At 40.6% G+C, this 24,619-nt stretch overlaps 1 protein-coding gene across 2 annotated transcripts; it reads left to right on the forward strand.

Moving 5' to 3' along the window:
• Window positions 1-1,470: 1,470 nt before the first annotated feature.
• Window positions 1,471-24,137, forward strand: ATP1B3 (ATPase Na+/K+ transporting subunit beta 3). Of its 2 annotated transcripts, XM_052686337.1 has the most exons (8): window positions 1,471-1,714; window positions 7,699-7,827; window positions 12,540-12,647; window positions 14,204-14,391; window positions 14,874-14,924; window positions 15,502-15,528; window positions 19,697-19,783; window positions 21,825-24,137. In XM_052686337.1, the coding sequence occupies exons 1-8, from the start codon at window positions 1,606-1,608 to the stop codon at window positions 21,993-21,995; spliced, it is 870 nt and encodes a 289-aa protein (XP_052542297.1). In that variant the 5' UTR covers window positions 1,471-1,605; the 3' UTR covers window positions 21,996-24,137. The 2 variants fall into 2 exon arrangements, with proteins under 2 accessions (XP_052542297.1, XP_052542298.1); XM_052686338.1 differs by lacking the exon at window positions 15,502-15,528 and having other exon boundaries at window positions 1,473-1,714.
• The last annotated feature ends 482 nt before the right edge of the window (window positions 24,138-24,619 follow it).

The raw sequence follows: 24,619 nt of genomic DNA on the forward strand, positions 1-24,619 counted from the left end.
TTTCTAACTTTATATTTCCATGTGCCAAAATATTTACCCTTTTGCCTTTCAGAAAGAGTTTGTAGTAGCTGTGAGGACCGCTGCTCCATCCAGATCAGGCTGGGATGTATGAGGCTGCTGATTAGTGGTGACCTCAGTGAGCTGAAGCACATAAGGATTGCTGTTTTAAAAAGTTATGGTGGTTGGGGGATGTTAGTTCCTCTGAAATCCAGTTTTAGCTTTTATGTGATGTTTTGTAAAGATTAACATGTTTAAATTGATGTTTCTTTGTACACTGTACAATATGATCACTCCTGATGTTTTATCTGAACCACCTCCCCCCAGACTCCGAACCCAGTAAATCCGAATGCTCAGCAGCGCGGTATGGTGCTCTGTCCACATCACGGTTCAGTGTGGTGCTCCATCCAGAAAGAAGGCTGTGGGCACCAGCTGCGGACATTCTTTAGGAGTGCAGAAAAAGCCTATTTGAAAAACTGGGAAAAATAACTTGGCAAAGCAGTTGTTAGAATAGGATAACTGACTGACGTTCAGTCTCCTGCTTGTGACATTTAGAGGAAAGAAGAGGAATGGGGATGACTTATTTTTGTTCTGAACAAGGAGTATTTAGCTGTGCAGTGTGAAGGAGAGTAAGTGATGAGTGATGCGTTGTTATTTTTCTGCTGTTTTTTTTTTTTTTTTTTTATGGCTAATGGAATGATTTACTGTAGCAGAAGAGAATACTGGAATCCAACAGGATGCAAATCACTTTATAATATGCTTTATGGCATGAACTATGCTGCAAACGTTATGGAGATTTGAAGTAACTGTGCCGATAAATACTTAATTCTTCCTGTTAAGACCTCTTAGTGTTTACTTCTGAAAGATGCAGTCTGAGTCCTGCGCTCAGGTTTCGTCCCCGGCTCAGTGGCCACCTTTATGCCGGCTGTGGTGCCGCAGCTCCGTGGGGCTCTGCCAGCCCCCACCTCGCGCTGTGATTTGCGCCAAGCACGGAGCTGGGGCTGTGCAGCGGGGCAAAGGGGCTCGGAGCTCCGCTTTCTGCCGGAAGATGGAGAACGCTTTGTGCCCTTTGAGTCTAGGGCTGTGCCATCAGATGAGTTTTTGGAGGTCTTACGCTACAGGAAGCCGTGTTATCGACACATCTCGTGCGATTCCTTGCTTACGCGTGCTGCGTTCTTTTACCGAGGCCCTCGGCACCGGGGCTCGCTTAAGCGAAGTTCCAAGGCGTGAAGGCCGGCCCGGAGTGCCGTAGGTGCGGGGCGCCACTCGTCGCCCCGGCACCTCGTCGGTCTGTGGGGGAGCGGCGCCTCTCCCGCCCCGCGCATCCCTCGCACAGGCGCGGCGCGCGCCCCCCGAGCAGGGCCGCGTGCCAGCGCCCGCCCGCCGACCGCGAGGGGGCGGGCGCGCGGCGGGCGGCGATTGGCTGCCGGGGCGGCGCGCGGCGGGGCGGGGAGGGGCCGGCCCTGCGTGCTGCCCCTGCGTCCGCTCTCCCGCCGGGCGCCGCGGCGACAGTTACTTAGCGGCCGTCCGCGGGCGCGCGCTGCGGCTCTCCGCCTGCCGGGCTCCACCGCAACCGCGCTCCGCGACGCAGCCGCCTCCGGCCTCGCCATGAGTAAGGAGACGAAGAAGCCGTTTCGGCAGAGCGTGGCCGAGTGGCGGCAGTTCATCTACAACCCCAACAGCGGCGAGTTCCTGGGGCGCACGGCCAAGAGCTGGGGTGAGCGCGGGGCCCGGTGACCGTTACGGCCGGTACCGCCGGTACCGCCATCGCGCGCCTAAAAATAGCGCGGCGGCGGCGGCGGGGGGGGGGAGGAGGAGGGCGGTCGGGAGGGGCAGGTGGGGCCGAGGGCGGCGGTGCGTCCCGAGCTGACTCACCCCCGCCTCCCACCCCGGCACGCGAATGCGGCGAGCGGACCCGCCGGCTCCTCCCTGCCTGAGCCTTGGCGGGGCGCGGGAGCGTGGGGGGCCCGTGCGGGCCTAATGCCGCCTGCGGGCACCGCGAGGCCGCGATGAATGGGAGCGGGGCGCGAGCCGCGGGTCGGAGGCCGCCGAGCGGGAAAGTTTCCGCGCCGCGTTCTGCAGCGCTGGCGAAAGGACCGCTGTCCTGCGGCTCCGCGCCGATTCGTCCCGGCTCGGGGCTGCCGCGCTCCCCGGTTTCCTTCAGGGCGGCTCCGGGAGGCCCGCTCAGGTAGCCGGCCCGACTGCGGACAGCCGTCTCAACCTCTCTCCTTGCAGCACAAATATTTGGGCTTTCCCAGCGTGTTTTCTCGTATCGGCCGGCCGTATGAACGCTTAATATCGGGGCGTTGCTTCGGCCCTCGCGGGACGCGTTTACCGAGTTGAGAAAACGCCGCGTCCCCTCCCGGAGTTCGGATGCTGCCGGGCTGCCTCAGAGCTATGCTTACAGAACCAACAAGGCTCGCAGCGTGGCACCAGCGCGGCCGGGCCTTGACACCGCCTCGATGGATGCTGATGTCGAAATCCGAGGAGGAGCCTGGAGAAGGCCGCGCTCTGCGCCGCCGACGTCTGTCCGTCAGGAGAGGGCCCTGCTCCGACGTGAGCTGCCCTCCATTCAGATGGAAATAAGAGCTCGCGGGCTGCTCTGCCCCCTGCATAGCAAGGGAGAGGAAATTTCCACTCTGCTGGGCCCAGCCGTCCCCGTGCAGGCAGGTTTCCTCATGTGCGTGGGCTGCGCGAATGGGCGTGCGGTGAGCAGGAGGCTGTGACTGGCACAGGAGCCGTGGGCATGTCACTGATAGCTGGAACTCGAAAAACAGGGATCCTGAAACAACCTTCTTGCTGGGACCTGATGGATAAATCGCTTACAGTGTTGCCAGTCCAAGGCCAATAGATAACACTTTGTAGCAAATAGAACTAGCCGGTAATTGAGCTGCTATTTTGTTTCACAGCCAGCTGGCTAGATAAAAGATATTTTTCTACATCCAGAAAGTGCACGTAGGCTTACATAGCGGTTTAAATAAATGATACTTTATTAGCTTTCTTAAGGTGTTTAGGTGATTGACGTGTGCTTTGTGGTGTAACGTTCCCTTAGGTACATGTGAAGAGGTGACTGTTTAACAACGCTATTAAATGTCACTGTAATTTTTTGTCAATATTTGTCCTGATGTTTTGCAAGTTGTATCTCGCGCTTATTTAAATTACCTGTCTGCGTATATTAAGTAAAAATAATTTTGGCTCTGTTAAGATGTTCTCGGGAGTTCAGTATTTGATGTCTTGATCCCCCTAGCATCCACGAAGTAGTGTTTCTTTTGTTTTGCTTTTAATTGCAGAGCACTCGCTGAGTGCTTCTGCTAGTGGAGAATATGCAGGGTTCAGTCTCGTTTCTGCTTTTGCATCGGTGTGTGCTCTGAGAGCTGTCCCTCTGGCTGCTGCTCCCCTGTGGCTGCTGGGCTCCCTGTGGGGAGGCGGGGAGGCAGGAGTGGCTCTGGCTGTTTTGCTGCCTGTCTGCTGGGCCGTGGTGTCTCCAGGGACAGCATGGTAGGAATTCAGCTGGCTCTGATTCTTCCTGGCATATTTCTTTTTTTCAAGACAGTTTTTCTTCTCAAAAATAAGTGAAGAAATTGGTAAATAACTATTTGCTGTATGCATGTGTGTTGCCCTGGTCTAAGGCAGTCCTGGAGGCTGATCAAAATTGTGACCGCAAGTCAGTTAGCAGCTTTATGTGGCTAGAGGAAATATTAGAAATTAATGATGAATGACTTAAGTTTGTGAAGTTCTCAGCTGCAAGGCACACACAGTCCTTGAAACATCAAGAGAAGGAGGATCGGTGCTGGGGTTCTGCACAGGGTGTAGTGAGCAAGGCAAAGAGAGGAGAACTTGGAACACCACCACAGGGTTCTTCCTGTAAGGAAGGAGAAGATTGGTATCTGCTCTACATGTAATGACAAGATGCTGTGCCTGCCTGAGGCTGCAGCAAGAATGCTGAGTGAGATCATGCCAGCAGTACCGAAGCTATGGTCAGGCCTGTGATGTCATGTCGGGCCTGGCTAAGCCTGAAGCTACTCCTGTCAGGGTGTTCAGGGTAGAGATGATGTTGTCTTGGACAGTGTATAAATTCTGGCCTATTGGGAAGTATTGAATGTTTAGCAGTATCCTTTAGCAGTGCAGATACGTGCTTGAAGTTAAGGCGTAAAACAAAAGTAACAAAACAGGGGATTCAGGTTTGCTTTGTTTGGTTTTCAGTGTGTTCTTGCTGGGATGCACAGCACTGAATATGCTGTCAAAATGTGTATGGATGTGCTGGTACAAAGCAGTTGGGCCAGAAGGCTGCCTTAATGTTGATGGGAGTCACCAGTCACAGACTTGCCTTCCGCAATATCTCTAGTAGGAGCTGCTGAAGGACAATCCCAGAGACAAGGAAATCATGCAGCATGTGATGTATACAGCCGTACAGGCAATGTTTCGTTTTGTTGGTGCAGGTAATGTCACACAGTTGCTTTAAGGTCTGTTGTGCATTTATCTTAATGCCCTGCACATGACGTGTAGGCAGATCTGCCAGGCTGGTTTGTGCCACATTGACTAGATGTTTATCGCTTTGCCATGTGATGTTCAGAAAGCCCGTATTTGTCGTGGGGCTCATGGCCAGATTTGGGTATCTTGACCTTTACTAGAGTCAGACATTTTAATTTGCAGGGTGGATAACTGTTTTGTTGTTGCAATGAACTCCAGGTAATGCTGACACCAATGTGTTGGTTCAGAAAGAGCAGTTTTCCAGTACTGCAGAGTATGGATATGATTCTTGTGGTTTTCCATGTTGGTAGTGGTGCTCATCAGTGGGAGACTTGAAGGGTTCGACGCAGAGCTGTGCATGGCAGTCCTGCAGACCATGGAATGAGCTGAGCGGTGGCTGTGCTTGGGATAGCTGTGGAGAAGTGCTTTCCATTGTGAGTTGGGCAGATCTCATTTCCTGACAAGAAGTCCAGCGTGATGTGAAGTTATTTTGGCTGAGTTTCTTGCCAAGTGATGGCTTGTTCTTTGTGATTAGCTTAGGATAATTAGTACTAATTGGCTCACAAAGTTCAGCGCGCTTAGTTTGCTGCCTTGCAAGTTTTGGGTTTTTTTTTCCCCTGCCTCCCCATTTTTTTCTTTCTTTTTAATGAGGCAAAGGAGCATAGATGGGGTACTTTATTCTAATGGACAGTGTGCATACAAGTGCTTTGCTGTACTGGGAGAGCAAGTGGTGTTCTCCAGACTGTGAAACAAGTGGGGTCTTCCTCACCCTGCTGCTGCACCTGGTGCAGCAGGGGGCTGTTTCCTTGTAGAGTTCTGTAGCTCTGTGAGATGAGACCAGAATGGGTTTAAGTTGATTTTGGAGATCCTGGAAAAGAGAACTGTCCAAAGATTTTGGTTTTTTTTGTTCATTTTGTGGTACATAAAGTGCGTGGAGCATTCATCAGATCATTGCTCTGTTTTGGATTCAGTTGATGCAATTGTAAAGCTTATAGATAAAGCAAATTGCCAGTGTCACAAATACAGGTGCAATTTCTGTAATGGTTTTTATTGAAGAGGATTTGTACCACTTGATTTATGCGTCTTTTCAGCTTCTAAGTAACCTTAAAAATAGTTCATAATAGACGTCTAGCTTCTTCAGTAGGGAACAAGACTATTCCTGTGTTGTTTCAGGTACTTTGCTACATGACTTCAAATCACTGTGTTGTATATTGAGTATCAGTAGTTCCCAAATGTTTCTTGAATAGCTGATTGCTTTCATATCATTGCAGGTTGGTAAGCAACTTTCTCAGCATGTGAAATTGATCAATATCAATTGATCAAAATCAATATCCTTTAATGTTCAGCTGGTTGCTGCAGAGAACTTTTGTTATAGTAACAACAATTTGGGAACCACTAATTACTATTGTACGTACATTGGATTCTTTCAGGAGTAATACAGACTCTTGTATCTCCTGTTGTCGTGGCCTTCTGGTGGCAAAAGTAGTTTCTGGGGCAGGAGCTAGAGCTTCCTTCTGCCACCCCGCAGCAAACAGGACTCATCACTGGGCACTGCCATTTTTGCTTTTGTGTTTTCCTTTTCTGTGGAAGAAAACTGCACTTGAACCTCTCGTATAATCACGTGTTGGTGGTGGAATGTTGGGTAATGACTTTGATGTGCTATGTATCTTTGGCTTCCCCATATCAGTCTCATTGCTAGAATATTTGGTTAAAGGTGAATTTGTGTCATTGTGTTATGTTTTGGATAAGGAATGTTTGGAAGATGCTTTTCTCTAGTTGGTTCTCTATGTAAGCATCTGAAGTCCTCAGTGCCCGAGCTGCCATTCTGCTTGACACGTTGTACGTATCCTGACTCTCAAGTGATGATTCTTAAAAGAGATTCACATGCTCTATTTTTTTTTTTTAATTAGTTTTGTATACTCAATTAATACAGCAATTTCTGTAGAATCTTCCACAACTTTTACCGTGTCTTACATCCAGACAGCAAATGTGGTTTGTCTTCTATCAGGAAACGTCTCCAGGTAAAGCTCAGTTTTAGAAGGCCATTTAACTGGTTATCAGTGCACACGCTCAGAGGGTCTGAATGTGAATGAAATATGCTAACGTGAGTCCATTGGGGCAAAAACCAAATGATGCAAGAATGTAAAAACTTGTCTGAAAACGGTTATGAAGGTTAATGAGCTTTGAAGTTAAGGATCTTTAAATTAGAGTTGTGCATCATGTCTCAGAGAAGGACAAAGTCCTCAGAAAATCCTGAGATAGGCTGAGTCCCCTTCATCTCTAATGTAATATTTTAGCTTTGACCCTATTACCCTGTCTTTTTAGTAAACAGCTTGTATCCAGAGCCACCTCTGTGCGTGCACAATGACAAATGGGGTGAGAAAAATAAAGAGAAATTAAAAAAAATTATTGATGACAATAATTGTCTACTCATTTTCCTATGGTGTTCTCACTTAACAATTTGTAGCAGCTCAGCAATGGACAAACACAGGGTTGCAATAGACAAACTCCTGCAGGCTTCCCTCTGGTTTTGAGGTGTGACTGCCAGGCTGGAGTCAGCAGTGCCTGTTTCTCAGGCACGTTGCTGGATCCCTCGGATGGATCTGTACAGCAGGTGGACGTGCTAGGCAGACTTAGGGAAAGTCAGAACAGAAGGCATGGTGTGCTCTCCGAGCCATGCGACAGAAAGGTTTTTCACCTTGAGAAGTCTGTTGTAGGAGGAAGTGTGTGTGAATAAGCACCGTGTTGTGTGGAGTGCTCTTGTGCACTGAGCGTGCAACTGAATCACCTGTTACTCTCCATTCCTTCTCCCACTGGATCAGGAACAACAACTTTTCGTTCAGATCTTTCGTCTCCCCACCGCCCCTTCCTTTCCAGCTGTAAAACTCTAATTCCCTTGAACAAATGGAGCTGGAGTGGTCTGCTTAGTCTTTTTCATTCGCTTCCCTTTAGGGCCCAGAGTGGTTTCTAATGCTTTTCTTAAAGATGCCAAAATGCCAGATCTTACCCTGTGTGAGCCAGAAAGTACAAAGAGAACTTTCCAGCACTGGGCAATATGTCTGCATGCCAGGGACGCAGTGGCTGACAGCTACCAGTGGGATCAACAGGGGTCTTGTGGAAAAGACACCACCAGAAGAACAAGCGCTGTGTTGCTTGTTTCCTATTTGTATTTTCAAAATAGATCAAGGAATTAGCTGAAGCAAAAATAATAATTCTACCTTTTCTTTACAGGTTTGATCTTATTGTTCTATCTGGTATTTTATGGCTTCCTAGCAGCACTCTTCACATTCACAATGTGGGTTATGCTTCAGACACTGAGCAATGACATTCCGAAATACCGCGACCGGATTTCCAGTCCAGGTAACTGTGTATTTATCTCTTCATAAACTCAGTTCTGGTTTAACAGCCAAGTTTTACTTGTGACTTTGTTTTAAGTAGGAACTGCCTATGAGAAACTGTCAGTTACTTGAAGTTTCAAAGGAAAAACTCAGTGTGAGACACGTTATGTACAGTATAAATTCAGTTGACAGCTCTTTGTGCATAGAGGAGAACTGTTGCATATTTTTCTATTTGATTTCTTCAGTTGTGTTTGTCAGATGTTTTGACTGCAATTTTCCCTCCTCATCTGGTCACTAGTCTGTTGTGAAAGTGGGATCATCATCTGACCATCATTGCTTTAGAGCAACTGTAAAGCAGTTGTGTTGGATCAGATGGAAGGCCACCTGTGATAAGTATTTGATACTTCAAAGGGAGCAGGAAGGTTTTATTAAGAGGTAGTCTGCTCTAGAGTAAGGGCTACAGTGGGAAGAGTTTTGGCTACAATTTTCAAAGTTTAGGTTTTATATTAGTTGGCTTTCAGCAGACTTGGAATGTCTGCAGATTGCAGTGGTTGTTGACCTGTCACATAGGGATCCATTGATAAGGGAGGGTGTGGCTTTGCGGTGAAGTCAATTACATGTGATACGTAGGTGCCACTGGACACGGGGCCTTGCTGCACTGGGCTGGTTCAAGGAGATAAACGTGAAAGTAAAGCGATTCTGCACAAATAAGAATGGATAATGAGAATATTGGGGGTGCTATTTTTTCTTTGTTACTGTTGTTTTAGATTTGTTTAAATATATCATGTGTTTGTGTGCTGGAGCAGAAAGGAGGGGTTGTGCTGTGAAAGATCTAAAAGTTGCTTTTACCTAATGCCAAAGAGATTTGTGTCCTCCAGATTCTGTTTCATATGAATGTATATGATTTGGATATGTAATTTAAATGATTGGGCCACGTGAAAATTTGGTAGGTCTCAAATCCTATAATTTGGTTTAGGGACCAAGTTTATATAAAAATATCAACAACAAACTGAGTTCCTGTGCAACGTTAATAATTTGGTGAAAGTTAAAATACGTTTTTAAATGACTTTTTCATGTTTCTGAACTCCAAGCACACAAAATCCAGCAACATCTTGCACCTGCATTAGAACTTAAAACGAAACAGTAATAATTGTGTGAGTGAGTAGCAACTGGGCCTGTGTGACAAATCTCTCTGGATTTTGAGCAGGATTTGCTTTGATGTGGTATTCAGGCCAGCTGTAACAGGTGTCTTCTTGCTACATGGGGTTCTTAAGGATCCGTACAGCTCTTTCAAGCTAAGAATGGGTGGAATTCTTGAAAGAACAACAAAAAAAATAAATGATCCATTTAAAAGAAGTAGCTCACTTGGCCATTTATCCTCCTTCCCATCTCCTCTGTGATAGTCAGAGTATTGCTAGTGAATAGAGCTGTGCCTAGCTAGGACACAATTCTGACCTAATGACATTTTCTCTCTTGCAGTTTGGGTTACTAATCCTCCTTTGTTTTGAAATGTCACGGAGAATCTTTGTTTAGAGAAGTGCTTATCCCACAGTTAAGTTTTTAGCATAGGAATTCCTAAAATATTTCTGAATTTCATTTTTTAATTAATGATAGCTTTCATATATAAGTAATTAAAGACAATGAAATTGCTTGTCTCTGTTTTAATGTTTTGCCTTAACTGTGTCATTTTTCACTTGCAGTGAAACATGTCATGCTCCTGGCTGTAAAACTTTAATAAATTAAAAACAAAACCTGGATGGCGTAGGTTAAAGGTTTTTCTTGTGTTAAACATATTTGGAAATCTCACAGATTGATTGATTTTATAAATGGTGTTTGACTTGTAACGTGCACTGGGATGTAATAAAATCAATCAAATCCAGATGATTTTGAAACATTAAAAAAAAAATCTCTTGGAGTTACTGATGACTGTGATCTGTTACTGTCCTTATAATCTTAAGTCAAAACTGCTAATTCTGTTCCTCCTTGAAGGCTCCATATCCTGCATCTCTCCTGGTCTGTGCTTCAGTCCTACAAATAGCTGTTTCTGCAGACATTCCATCGTAGTCTCTAGGCAGACTGTGACAAACCAGAATTGGAGCAGTCCTTTCCTCTTGGGATATTTTTGAAGCTCCCCTGAAGCAATGAGTCTGTTCAAATTACTGTTTCATTCATTGATGACTCGTTTACTCTGTCATATTCACTTTGAAAAACAGCACCTAAGTCTTCCATTTACAGTATAAATGTATGTGTGTGTATGAATATGTACGTATATATATAACTTGTATGTATGTGCATACATTACCAACAAATAAATACACACACTCACATATAAGTAATAACCTCCCCCAAAACACTGTGACTCTTCAGCCTTGTTGCTCATTACCTTGTGTTTTCTTGAATCCCAGCTCAGTCTGGTGCTCTGAAAACTACTAATGGTACGAAGTAATTGGCAGTAAAAAATGGTATTTTTAATTTATGTCCATCAGAAGCATTTAGTTGTGACTTTCCTGGAAACAATTTAACTGCTGCTGATGTAGAATGAAGAATTTGATTATTATTATTTTTTGGAAAGCCTACTGAAAGATTAAAAAAATGGTTAAACTTGTGCATAATTTTAGAATCTAAAAGGTGCTTGTCTGTGATAAATACATAGTGCATGTCTTTTTATTTCCCAGTTTAAAGTATTTGTGGTAACTTCTGCTATCAAATGAGAAGTCCAGTCAATTCTGTAGGTGAATCCTTCATAGACCAGGGCTGCTTAATTGCGCTTGCTGAATGCTTTCCAAGAGCTTACTCACTGATTAACTGTGGTGCATTAAGAATCCTTCATTAAGACAAATTCTCCAGCTTTCTCTTTCTGCTGCAGTGTTGTATTTTTAAATCTTTATTTTGTATAAAGAAGGCCTGATTTTGTTTTTATTTTTTAATGTCAAGTGAAAAGGTTTTTGCCTTAAGCTTTTATTCACTTGGGAATCTGGTTTTAATTAGTTTTGTCAGATGATAGGAAACTACATGGCATCCTAAGGAGGTGCAATTAGTCACTGATGCAATTGTACTGCTTCTGTTGCGCCAAATTTGACATTGATCTAACCATTTTGGTATTCTAACCTGAAAGAAAACTGATGTGGTTAAAAACAAACAAACAAAACACACAACACTATTTTGGGTAGAATTGCAGTCTTAGATCTCAGCTGTAACTGAAGAAATTATTACCCTGTGCCTTATTTTACCCATATCCTGGGAAGGACAGTTCGGCTCTTATCAAGAGGCCAAACTCCATGTCACTGCTTCTTTCACCCTCCAGTGCAAAGGCTGATTTGAGCGTGCTGCAGCCATTCTCTTGCTAGCCTTGGCCCTGGTTTGCAGATGGTTCCTGGTTGCAGCACTGGCACCAGGAGCCAGCCAAGGGCGGCAGATGGAAGGCGGCAGCGCTGCTGTGCCGCGGCTGGGAGCAGTCCTGACTGCCGCAGGGCCAGTGCAGGAGGCTGTCAGACAGTTCACCGTGGTTAGCACACTCCTGCCCATGCCCAGTGACACGTGTGCAGTGGCTTACCATGCTCTCTGGTATTGTCTGTGAAAGACTACATCTGATGGAGAAGGAATAAAGGAAAGACTAACTGGGTGTGTTTTGTTTGGGGAAAAAAAGTGTAAGCCATCTTTATGCATTATAAAGTGTTTTTTTTGTTTGTTTTGTTTTTTTAAATAAGAAACTTTGTTTCTTGTGGGTGTCTACAAGATTAATACTGTTTTTCTTCATTCTACATTGCCCTGGAAGTGATGCCTCCTATTTATTATTTGCATGGAAACCACTACAGATACAAAGAGCACAATAGCACTCACTAGTTGATAGAACAAATTCTCAGCTACAAAGCACTATTTTTCAATGTAGCCAGCACCAGTAGCCGTGCATTTTTGCCAGCTATGACCAACAACCTGCGTGTTGTATTCATAAATATTTGTACCAGTGGAGATGGTCCACTGCTGCCCCTGCTGAAACACTACGCACTGCCTCACTGTGCTCACATCCACTGTTGGGTCTCCATGAATGTGCAGCAAATGCCAATGGATGTCAGTGGGTGCAATTTCTTCCATGTGGAGAAATTCATACGCACTTCCATGCCGTTCTGTTGGGCTGTCCCTCTGCTGCCATCTGTTATGTGACAACAAAATGTAATGGAATATTGGTGGGAAGGTTCGGCTTCTGCTGCTGTACTGCCAGCGCCCACTTCTGACACTGTGGGCCAACATAATAAAATAGGAGACATTACTTACAGAGCAGCCTTCAAATCTTGTCTAAAGCATTGATGCTTAATTTTAACTGGATGGTTTCTGCGTGTGGCTTTGGCTGTTTTTATTTTTTTTTCTAATTAGTTTAACTTGAAGGATATTGAAAATGTGAGGTGAATCGGTAAAATTAAATGGAAGTGATTGAAGTTTCTGATTTTGCTGTTTCTAATCAGTTGGGTTTGGTTTGTGAATTGTAGTCACGTTGGATTGAATTCAAGTCTTAATTCACATAGAGTGGCGTTGATTTTTAATACCTGATTTGGCATTGATTTTTAATACCTGATTTGAAGCACAAACTGCTTTCCAGTTATGTGGAATACAGGGGTGACATCAATGTTTCTTTTCGCATGGGTATTTTTCAGCTTATGGATGTGAAATTTGAGTAGGTTAGAGTGATGTAGGGATGAGAAGTTGTTTAGTTCTTTACTTGTTCTATTTCTTTTTAAGGGCTTATGATTTCACCAAAGCCAGACACTGCATTGGAATTTTACTTTAACAAGAGTGATGCCCAGTCGTATGCAGAATATGTGTCTACACTTAGAAAATTTCTTGAAAGTAAGTTACTAATAACCAAGCAGTTTTGGAATCTTGATGTTCGGTACATTAATTTAATTTTTCACTTGCAGTTAGTAATTACTAATGAGAACTAATGAAAGTTTGGACTTACTCTAGATAAATATATTTTTAAGGTATGTAATTTACAGAAAAATGTAAAGGTAACAAAAAATTACCCCTATTTGACAGAGAAACTGCACCCCTCAAAAGTTGTAAGTTAGAATTGAGGAGGTTCTGTGGAATCACACCTTTTTGCATGAGATGCTTTCTTAGATACACAAGCTATGCCTGAGCCTATCTGGGTTGGTAGTGGTGGTACTATCTGGAAGCCTTGAGTAGGTGCTTCTTTCAGAGCCCTAGGGAGGGTGTTCCTAGGAAGAATGTTCTATTTGATGCTGGCCTGCCTCCTGCAGTACAGTGACTTGGGGAATGAACATTTATTACCCTGCTTCTGTTTTATCTTATGCTTAGCTATCTTCAGGGAAAAAAATAAGATGTGTTAAGGGGTAAATAGATGAGCACTCATGATAATATGATCCACATGTTGGTGAAACTCGAGCAAGAATCACTTGTGATTGTAGAATCATAGAATGGTTTGGGTTGGAAGGGACCCTTAAGATCATGTATTTCCAACTCCCTGCTATAGACAGGGATACCTCCCACTAGTCCAGGTTGCTCAAAGCCCCATCCATCCTGGCCTTGAATGCTTCCAGGGAGGGAGCATCCACAGCCTCACTGGCAACTGTTCCCATGCCATGTCTCACCACTCTCACAGCAAAGAATTTCTTCCTAATGTCTGGTTGAAATCTGCCCTCTTCCAGTTTAAAGCTGTTTCCCCGTGTCCTTTTGCTACCTGCCCTTATAGAAAGGCCCTCCCTCGCTTTTCTTCAGGCCCCCTTCAGGTATGGGAAGGCTGCTATAAGGTCCCCTCAGTGCCTTCTCTTCTACAGGCTGAATAGGCCCAGCTCTCTCTCTGTCCTTGTAGGGGAGGTGTTCCAGCCCTCCAATCATCTTTGTGGCTCTCCTCTGGGCCTGCTCCAACAGCTCCATGTCCTTCTTGTGTTGGGGGCCCCAGAACTGGACGTTACTATAACATCAGTTATACGACCTGATGGCAATATAGAGATGATTTAATATTAGCTACTAAGATACCTGAAGCTTTTCTGCATGTTTATTTAGAAAAGAATTAACGTTCCTATTAAAATACCAATGGAAAAATTGTTAGTTTCCAGGTGAAAACTTATTTATATTTTAATATATATTTTAGAATTATGTACAGAAATTAGTAATTATTGATATGATCCTAAAAACAGGACATTATTTCTTTTGAAATACTTTGTATTCTTTCATTTGACCAGAATGCCGCTTTTTTATAAGCTTTGAGAAGGGAAACCTTTAAGATGAAAATGGGAGACACGGCCCTTTGAAATAACTCTCCAACAAAACTCCTAGGAAAGTAATAACTGTAAATCAGCTGCTTATATAGAATTACTGTAATTTTTGTCTACTTCTGTGCTTTAGACCGTTGGTTTAAAAGCTGTTTTTATGTTTTGTAGCATATGATGATTCGAAGCAATCCCAAAATATAAACTGTACATCTGGAAAGGTTTTTGATCAGAATGATGTTGCTGTTAAAAAAGCATGTCGATTTAACCTCTCTGAGCTTGGGCAGTGCTCTGGGAAGGAAGACAAGACCTTTGGCTATTCTAAAGGAACTCCCTGCGTGCTTGTGAAAATGAATAGAGTAAGTGACTACTTTTAAATTTCATTTTTAGTGCAGGGTATGAAATATCACTGTTGAAAAGGACTGAAATACAAATTCAATTCACTTCTAATTGTGTTTTAGTTCATGCCTGTATTCTAAAAATGCAATTAGAATGTCATGGATTCTATAACTCCTAATTGTGCAGTGTGATGAAAGTTGGACTGAGTAACTATTTGACTTTTCAGTGATGTTATGTTTCTTGAACAGTTAATTGTTTTGAGCCATTAATTTTATGTGCTTAACGTAAAATAAGAAAGTGGCTCTGGGTATGGCTGCTATTTGAGCTTTAACTTAACAATACTTTACATCTTTATTCTAAGCCAAAATTGTCTTTTTTAAACATAATATTAGACAGATGTGCTCCCTGTATCAACTGTCTTATTAAATGGGAGAAAGTTTGAATCTGATCTGTATAGCTGGTGAGAGAAAGGTCTGTGAATACTTTAAACTTTCTCTTTCAGATAATTGGATTAAAGCCTGAAGGGGAACCGTATATACAGTGTACATCTAAGGTCAGTTCTGAACGTGAGAGATAAATGTGAAGTTAATTGTCCTTGCGATTGAGATGAAAAGTCAATGTAAATACTACTGGAACATTTATTTCACTGTGTTCTGTTAGGCTTTCTTCTCTTTTTCTTGTTTTCATCTTACTGTTTGTTTAGTTTAATTTTATTGTCTTTAATTTCTTCAGTATAGTTATTAAAAATACTGTCTTTTTTGTTCTTCTGTTTTAAGATGTATTTGAGCTACGTGATTTCCTACAGAGTTGAGGAAATGCATAGGTGTAACTTGTCATATTTATTTTTATTTATTTAGTGTGAGTTGTGTTTTGTTTTCCCATTTCATAACCTATATTTTTATTTTTTTCTCCATGCTGCAAGTGCACCTTAGACAATTTTATAAATGATGGGTAAGACAAAGTGTGAAAACTAACATTGTTACTGTTCAAGTAAAAGTTGTCTTCAAATGAAATATAAGCAACTTACAATAACAGCTAATCTATAGATATTTGTTGTGTACAAAATGCTTATTCAGAATGTCTTAAGGCAATTATAATAATTACTTTTGACTTGTGCATATTTCTCCTAGACTGCTTGGGGAGCAGTGAAAGCCTTGGTAAGTTAGTAGCTTCAGCAAGGGACAGAGTCATGGCTCTTTGAGTAGGCTGGGGGATTTCAGCAATTGATGGGACAAATACCACAGGTTCTTCTGCCTCCACTAAAGGAATCTGTCATGGGCATAGGTTTTAATACTTCACTTCTGTCAAGCCTGTGGAAGTTTTGATCTTTCCATGACAGTCTATTGCAAGCAAAGTTGTGTCCATTCTTAGAAAATGTTCGGTTGGAGGAATTTCTCTAGAATAATGCAGTTGGGTTCTTCCCATGTTTACTGTTCATCTTTCTTCTTTCCCTTCTCCAATTTATCATTTCTCATATAATATCATATCCCAAATAAGACATAAGTTTTCCTCTAGCTGAGGCAATTAACGACAGAATTTTTTCCTCTCATCACATCAGAAGTAGTTAAAGTCACCTGAGGTGAATTTGCCATTTCTAACACTATTACATTGAGTCCTTGTTTTGTTTTGCTACTTCAATCTTTCTTTTTAGTTTTTCTGTTGCTTACCCCTTCTTCCATCCCATTTGTTGTGATCATTATAATGGGATCAAACTTCAACTTCTTACAGCTTGCTGTCATCAGTGAAGGAACTTTCTCTTACATCTGCCAACGTTTCTTATTGAAACGTTGAGCACAGGCCAGTCGTCTTTATCTCCACCTGAAATGTCTGGTGATGTGCTAAGAACACTGCACATCTATAAGCTATATGTAAAACACTGAGGATTCTTTTTTATGTTAATGGTATTTCTTCAGCTTTCTTATGGATGTTCTATGAGATGATGTTAAAAGTTATAATAAGCATATGTTATGATGAATGTATAGTGAGGTGCATCTGCCACTGTACTTGAATCTTCCCTAAATACTGGCTCATAGCAGGAATGATGTGTAGAGGTCATTTGTCCTTCTCTGTTGTTTCTCTTATTCAGGGTGTTTACTGAGCCTTTAAATTGATGATGTGTTCTGTTGTTTTTTGTTTGTTTGGTTTTTGTCTTTCTGCTGCTCTCAGCAAACGTGGATAAAAAAAGAAAATTGGGCTGTACAACAGAAATTAAGCCAAATAAACCTCTTACTGGATATTAGCTTCACAACACATAGGAGTGTATTTGTGCAGTTCATACCAGCAACTTGCTGGTAATTACAAGTTTTACATCAGAAATCTATCATCAGAAGATCTGAGTGACAAGAATGGATTTTGCTTAGAAGATGATTTTATTGAGCAGAGCAGAAATCCTAGTGTCATGTTCTCTTCATTATAGGGAAGACCTTCTTTATCTACTATTTTTAACCCATGGATCTGCTGTTGATCAATTAAAAAATATATATTATTCTCTATAGTTTGAATTTTACATGTATTGGGGAGAAATCTGGGAACTGTCTGCCTCATTTTACACAACCTGACTTTTAAATAATATAGAAGTAGCCCTTAGTTGTAAGGGCAAGTCTTTTACATACAAAAGAGAGTTAATAACTTCTGCCTATAGATTCTGCCAGCCTTTGCCATATGAAACATAATTAAAATTTTTTCGTATGGAAATTAATAGTAAAAATTCCCATTCTTCCGAGTTTTCTTCTGTGAAGGGACTCTCATTTCTTCTTCCTGTGTTTTCCCCGTGGGATTTTTTTTAATAGAAAAAAATAGTTAGATTTGTGATATCAAAATCAGCATGCTTCATAGGTGGGGTTGCTCCCCACGCCTCTGACCTGTCATCACTGTGATTTGTGTAGCTGAGGGAAGTTAATGTTTGCACTGTAAGGCACTAATTCCAGCTGGTTCTTGCTCCTGCATCCAGAAGGAACTGATCTGTTGTAGACCTAAGTGTCTCCTCAAAGATAAACTAGCTAAAAAAGGGTTGTACTTTCAAGAAGTTTTAAGGTCAGCGTTTTAGATCTTTAGTCTGGGGCTAGAGGTGTGCAATTTCAAGTGTGCTGGAACACCTTGCAGCAACATTCTTTCATGTTGGAACTATGTAGGCTGAACACAAATCTGTACATTTGCACATTTTTTTTAGATGACAGAGAAGACAAATACAATTCTTAATTACTTGCATTTCTGCTGTTTAGAGATCATCTTCACTTTGTATTAGGCATCTTTTTCTAATTTTCAAGAATGAAGAATGTTGTGTGAGATCACCTTCCTTGCAATTGTCATCATAGCATCTGATTTACCCTTTTTTGTGTGAAAGAACTCTGTTATTTAAAAGGCTCTACTGATGGATATTGCTCTTATTTCAGTACACTTTGCTTTAACCTGCACAGTAAGTCTAAATGGATAGGTACAGTATCCTTTCTTCTTCACATGGTAACAAAGAAGTCTTTCACAAGTTCTATCTTGGGTCTTGGTACGTTATTTTAATGTCTCTGAAATTACTCTAAGACACAGTCCTGATAAAACCTTTGTGAGAGAGGTAGAAGCCTACCTTCATCTGTCCGACTAAGTGGTCTGATTTTAAGATTTGTTGGCTGACTGCCTGTAAATCTTTGTGTCTGTGGTAAGCAAAAAAATATGATGCTCATGGATTGGCTCTTGAAACTTTTTGGCAGATGCAGCTAGCTTAGCTTTTTAAAAAATATATCTAAGGATTAATTATCCTAATTATTAGATTTTATTATTATTAATTTTAAAAATGCAACGCACAGCATTTGCATGAGAAAGGCAGCTGCATGTTCAAGAACCTCTCTGCTATTTTCTTGATAGATGACTGCCTAAGTGTTCATGAGTGCCTGCACGCTGCTTGGGAAAGCTCCGCTCCCGTTTATCTTATGTTTTTCTGTGTTCTGGTTTTGAAACTATGATTTCAGAAATGTATTTCAATATTGAGTATTTTCAGCTGCATGAGCTGTAACTAAAGTAGAGATTGATGGTGATCTGCAAAGAATTCTGCTTAGCAATTAAATTTGCGAACTCAAGTTCCAAAATATCTGATAAATGTATACTGAGGATTTGCAATAATTTAGACTTGAAAGGAATAATAATCTGACTACATCCTAAACTAATGTGGTATTTTCTTCGGAGTAGAAGGAGATATTCTTGGGCTGTGGATTATTATCTGTTGTTTCTTGATCCTCATTTGTGTTCTTCTTCGCTAAAGTTTATTACTGCAGTAGTATTCTGAATTTGTAGTGTGACTTTTAAAAATTGGCATGGTAATAACAAAAAAATGAAAGTTACTAATGCACCTCAAGCTTGTGAATTACACTAAACAAGCAATGATAGTCTGTAGATGTATTTACCATTTTGGGGGTGTTTTGTAGCATTGCTCTCTATTATGGCCGTATAATGAGCTGTTACAGAAAGTTACTTTAGATTTGGGCATTTCCTCGCCACTAGAACTTGCAATAATTTGCTGTCCTTCCCAGATACACAGCCCCAGAGTGTATTATATCCATGGAGATGCATTTGTCATTACTCTGACAGCATGTGTCTGGGACAACACGGTCATACGTGTAAGATCTGCAAAATGTTGTGTATCTTACAGGTTGGGTTACTCCTTAGAAGTCATGCAGCAGCTCTGGAGGCAGTGTCTTGCTACTGGATTTGGAGCAGTAGGGAAAATTCTAGCGATAATGGCTACAGATGTGTAGAGTCCCTTCTGGTGCAAACTCTAGAAACAAGATAGTTTTGAAGTTTGGTTTCCTTTTAGGTAGCTTGTATTTCAAAGCTAGCTGAACAATCTATGAATCAGGTGCCATTGTGGAGGGTTGGGACTGTATTGTTTCAAATCCGAAGTTTGAATTTCTATTTAAAGTAAAATTTTCATCTTGTCTTATATATGGGTATGCTGGTGCTTCACCAAAACATACAGGCTTGCCTGTGTGTACATGGGATTTTAGCTTGTATATGTGATTTCTTTCTGTTACATTCATTGCAATTTGACTTCCTTTGACTGGTAAGGGGAACTGTAATTCAGAGTGTCTTGAAGTGATTACTAATTTAAATATTGCTAATAGTAAGCTTCTCTGTAGCAGATGCGTGCAGCATGTAGCTGTTTGCCAAAACTTCATCTATTTTGGAAATTAGTCTATTCCTTTTTGGAGTGTTTTTTTTGTTGGCTTTTTTCCTTTAGGGGAGTCTTGCACTTTATCCTTGGATTATAATTCTTATTTTGTATTAGTGTTTATTCAAGCAGATAGTAACTTTTAATTGTGTTGTTATCTCCAATCATAGGATCCAGGCGCAGTTGAAATAAATTATTTTCCTTCAGGAGGCTTGATTGACTTGATGTACTTTCCATACTATGGGAAAACTTTGCACGTAAGTATGTCTTACTGATGGTCATCTTACTAAATATTCCGACAGGGAAGTCTGAAAATGTTAGTGAGGTGTACTCATAAGTAATAGTGCTTAATGAGATTAGAGAGATCCTTTAACAGATGTAAGGAAATAAAGCAGGCACTGTCCTAACGAGTAAAAGGCTGTATAGTAGCACTGGTAAGGACACCTGCTGTTTCTTGGTCACTAATGTGTTCTGGAGGAAAAGACAAAAAACTTTAACTGGTTCTTTTCATTTCCATGTGGTTTCTGATATTCCGCCCATAGGGTTTGTGTACAGGATATCAAATTGTAGTTCAGCATGGTATTGTTGTTTATATGTCTGTATGGCTCTGCAGTCATGTTCTCTGTTCATTCTGCTTAACGAAGAAGCACGTCAAGGCAGTGGATTATACTCTGTTTTACTATTATTTTTAATTTTTTCTTTGCTTGCTCCCTCATCCACATTTTATTCTGACTTAAATTTTATCGTCTTGAACACTTAGGTTTTCAAAACGAAACAACTATTTTATCGACACAGAGTACATAGGGTTAAGAGTGTAGTTTCTCTTCAAACTTAAATTTAGCTAATATTTTCTTTTCTTGAAACAGCTTGAGAGAACTATGTACAGAAGATCTGTACTTTTTATCAAATGCAAAATTATATTGCCTCTTGTTGGCCAAGTTATTTAATTGTGGTTGGAAAACTTCTTTGCTGTTCACCACTGAAGATGGAGTACTCTCCTAATGTGAATATTTTTAGGCCTGTAGCATGCTACAGTAGTTGTTTATTTCCCTGAAGTGATTTTGGTACTAAATTATTCATTTGTCAGCTGTTTTTTCCAGTGTACTCTACACTTGCAGCAAGTTGATGTAACTTTTTTTTTAGTCTTTACTTAGCTTTTCCTACTGAGGAAGCAGTTCTTCTTCAACATATGCCTTCAGCTTATTTGCATGCAGTTCTAGGTTTTCACTTTCACAGCCAGAGTTCTTGAATTGATAAAGCATATGTTTTCCTAGATAAAAAAGATTTGGAAAAGGTTGTCAACTTCTGCTTCCGATAGGCAGACTCAGTATGTCCTTTAACCCATCCTGGAATTAAAGAATAGTGAAAGAGCATTGGTTCTCTAAGAAATGCAAATTATAGCATTGTTAGATCTTGATATAATTTCTGCCAAAGATGGGATGAAGATCTTTCCTGATAAAATGCTTGTCTTATTGCTATACTGATTGAAAGGTGAGATGAAAAGAAAGCAGTTAAGTCAGGCAAAACTCAGTGCTAAGTCCTTATTTAGGTGATTAAGAAAGATCTTTTGTTAATTAATTGATATTCTCTTTTGGAGTATGGTTCAATGTCATTTCATGCCCATTCTGTCTCGTGGGAGAAGATAAGATTTGCTTGAGGGTTTGTTGCTTACGTAAGGCACAGTTCTCACAACATTAGTATGTTGTAGAAAAGAAAGCAGCAAGAATAGATTTGAGGTTGAGTATTTAAACAGGTCTCAAGAGTCTGGATTGAATTCTTGGCTATACATTGAAAATTATACAGCATATTTGTGCGGAATTTTGGAATTACTTTATTCTGTAAAAGAGTTAAGAGTGTATGACTACTGTTGTGCTGGGGTAGGAGCTGTAAAAGTACTAACATCTCCAGAATGCTTATTTCCTTTTCGCTTCTCTGCATGATAAACACAACTGCCTGACCTGGACAATGGACCTGTTTTCAGAAAACATGTAGTGTTCAATGAGGATGCTGATTCTCACCCCTCTCCCCAAGCATTTTGTATTGAATACTGTTATTAACTCAAATTAAGTGGAATATATTGATTAAAAAGCAATATGAAGAATGTGTACATGACCATCTTCTAACTGGAAAAGTTAGTCCTATCCCAGTCAGACATTGGGCTTTGAAAGGTTGGATTCATAATTATCTTTTTTTCATAAGTGTTCTGATAGACTAAATGTTAATTGTTCATGCTAATCATTATATTCAGATCACTTATTCCAGTATCTCAAATGTTTTCCCCATCTTTCTGTTTACTAGGCTCACTATTTACAGCCTCTAGTGGCTGTTCAACTAGCGATTAACTCCAACAGTACCAATGAAGAAATAGCAATTGAGTGTAAGATCCTGGGCTCACCTAATTTAAAAAATGAAGATGATCGTGACAAGTTTCTGGGACGAATTGCCTTCAAAATTGAGATGACTGAATAGCAGGAGAAAAAAGTTCTCCACAAAGTAAACGTTGTGTTTGTTTTGTATCAGCTGGACATGCCATTCTAGGATATGAAACCACCTTGGAGAATGTTAAGGTGGCTTATGGCATTCAGGGTAGCATAATAATATGCTTCCAAATCATATGTTTGAAATCCCTCAAAATAAATGCGTATCATGCTTCTGCCTGCCCCATTGGAACAGTGTACAGACCATAGTTATGTCATAGGGACCTGTAAATAGCTGTTTTCAAACACTTAATAATGGTGACCTTTGTCCTGTTCTAAAATGTGGTTTTATCCCCCAAGTGAGTGTCTTAAGCTTAATGTGCTGTGCTATGTAAATATTGTATTGATTTAACACTGGTTTAACTGTCATATCTCAATGCTGACACAGTTATAGGGATAATTAATAAATGGTACCTGATTGACATAGTGATTCTTTTGAAAGAGTAAACACCTCCACATAAGCTGTGTGTATGGGAGTGGGTGGGTGGATGGATGCCTGTGTGGAGATGCCTTAAATTGTAGATTGGTTGGTGTGGGAAAAGTAAAATGGATTTTAAGATGGTATGGATTTCAGAAAGTAAGTGCTCACCTAGTACTTTCTTGTGCTTGTCACTGTGCAAGTATTGTGTACTTGTAATACCTGGTAGAGAGTTTGGTATTCTAGCTGAGGAATTAAATCTTTCTTTGTGTTGTTAATTGCTTGCAATACGTGGAGCACAAATAAAATCTATACCGTGTTTCAAAACTTTTTAGTTCAGAAATATCAATATAAAACAATTAAAATGTTTAGAATCCTGGTAACAGTTGTACAACAGGGCTGCTTGAAAGAAACAGCCTCACTATTGTGGAAATAGGCTTTCGTATTTCCAATTAAACAAAAGGAATAAATCCTGAAGAACCTCTGTTGGGGGGTTGTCTTGATTAAACATTCCTGTTTAATTTATATGCGGTTTCATTGCATCATTTTAACATACTTCATGTTTTCTTCTGTTCTTTCATCTTGGATTTTCTGTGTATTTCCTCATCTGCCTTTAAAAAAAAAAGATGTTGCAGCTGTGTTATACAAACTGTCCATTCACTGGCAGTATGGATTACTGGCCATTTCACATACAGTTCTTTTAGTAGTCCGCTTACTAAGATGGCTACAAATAGTCTGGCTTATTTGTGGCTGCTGCTCACATCAGGCCAAGCTGACCCATTGCACTGGGTTATAACTCATGCAGTTTTACTGACGTGGGATTTACAAAGCTGTTCCCCAGGTTTTTGTTTGGTTTATTTTTTGAGTCTATTCTCATATATTAGAAAATACAGAAAATACAGAAAAACTATTTGTATGCATACTTCTATGTTCTGTTAGTGATACTGTGGCCTAAATTTGTTACCTAACACACTTTTATGCCTAATTCTTATATTGTTTTTATTAAAAAAAAAAAAAGAAAAAAGAAAGATTACTAAAATTCAAGATCCAGTCTTCATAACTTGCTTTCAAAACGTTTGGCCAGTGTAAGCCATATAAGTGCAAACTTTAAACAATTGTGCAAGCTGACACTGGTGCAAGTTTGGAGGCAGCTACTCACAGTGGGACTTTAAACGGTATGGTGAACATCGTTACAAACAGACTGATAGTGGCTAATGTCATGTAGCATGCTTTTTGTTGTTGTCTGCAAAAGAAAAATTGCTCTTCACAGTATGCCATGGACACTTCTGTAATGATAGCATGCGTTAGTATCGAATAAGAATGTTCTTTTAAAATATTCCATTACTAATGTTTTAAACCATGTTTTAGAGGTGGGATACCTGGGTTCTTGGAGATATCGCTAATTGGTTCTCTGTATATTAATGCTGCCTGGAAGTATTTTAATACTGCCTAACAGAACTTAGTGTTGAGGTTGCATTTGAAAATGAAAAATACTAGCATCATGTATAAAAACAACAACAACAACAATAGTAATAAAATCACATTTGTGTTCACTTAGGAATGGTAAGAATTTCTAGAGAAATGCTCAGTTTTCAAATGACTTGATACTTGCAACAGTTTCTCTTTCTACTTCTTTATATAGACAAAGCATGAAATGGCAATTCTTCACCAGCACTTTTCAGACAGGTAGAATTCAATAAACTCCTGTTCTCCCCAGATCTTGTAGAAGTGTATTTTTTACTTATTCGCATAGGCATCATCAGTTGTGGGTGGGATGGGACTTTGGAAAGGTTCAGTTACCAAAAATACCGTATAAAATATATGCAGGTAATGAGTCAAATGTTAAACTACTCAAGTAATTGAACTTTTTTTTTTCCTTCTTCATAATTTGAATAAGTAAATGGTCTAGTTTATAAACAGATATACTGATTGTTAGTGCACAGTAGAATTACTTGTTCTCTTCATGTTCATTTTTAAGTAAACTATGGACTTAAAGATTTAAATTTACTAACTTCACAGTTAGAAACCTGGGGTGATTAACTTGTGTACTAATAAATACTTATTTGTTTTATTAGGTAACTTTAGTGCCTTCAAGCCTGGAGTAAGGACTTCTAAACATGAAACTGCCAGTTGTTGCAGGTGCTGTTTCAAACTACCAATATCCAGTTATACCAATATCCACCAATATCCAGTTCAGT

Source organism: Tympanuchus pallidicinctus, unplaced genomic scaffold (assembly GCF_026119805.1).
Source record: "Tympanuchus pallidicinctus isolate F22 unplaced genomic scaffold, pur_lepc_1.0 scaffold22, whole genome shotgun sequence".
Lineage (NCBI taxonomy): Eukaryota > Metazoa > Chordata > Aves > Galliformes > Phasianidae > Tympanuchus > Tympanuchus pallidicinctus.

What these genes read in the sequence shown, in the direction of transcription:
- ATP1B3 (XM_052686337.1), top strand. Translation starts at nt 1,606, where the DNA reads ATGAGTAAGGAGACGAAGAAGCCGTTTCGGCAGAGCGTGGCCGAGTGG. An exon ending in CGACCGGATTTCCAGTCCAG is followed by an intron (nt 7,828 to 12,539) that starts GTAACTGTGTAT and finishes TTTCTTTTTAAG; the next exon opens with GGCTTATGATTTCACCAAAG. An exon ending in GGGGAGCAGTGAAAGCCTTG is followed by an intron (nt 15,529 to 19,696) that starts GTAAGTTAGTAG and finishes CTCCAATCATAG; the next exon opens with GATCCAGGCGCAGTTGAAAT.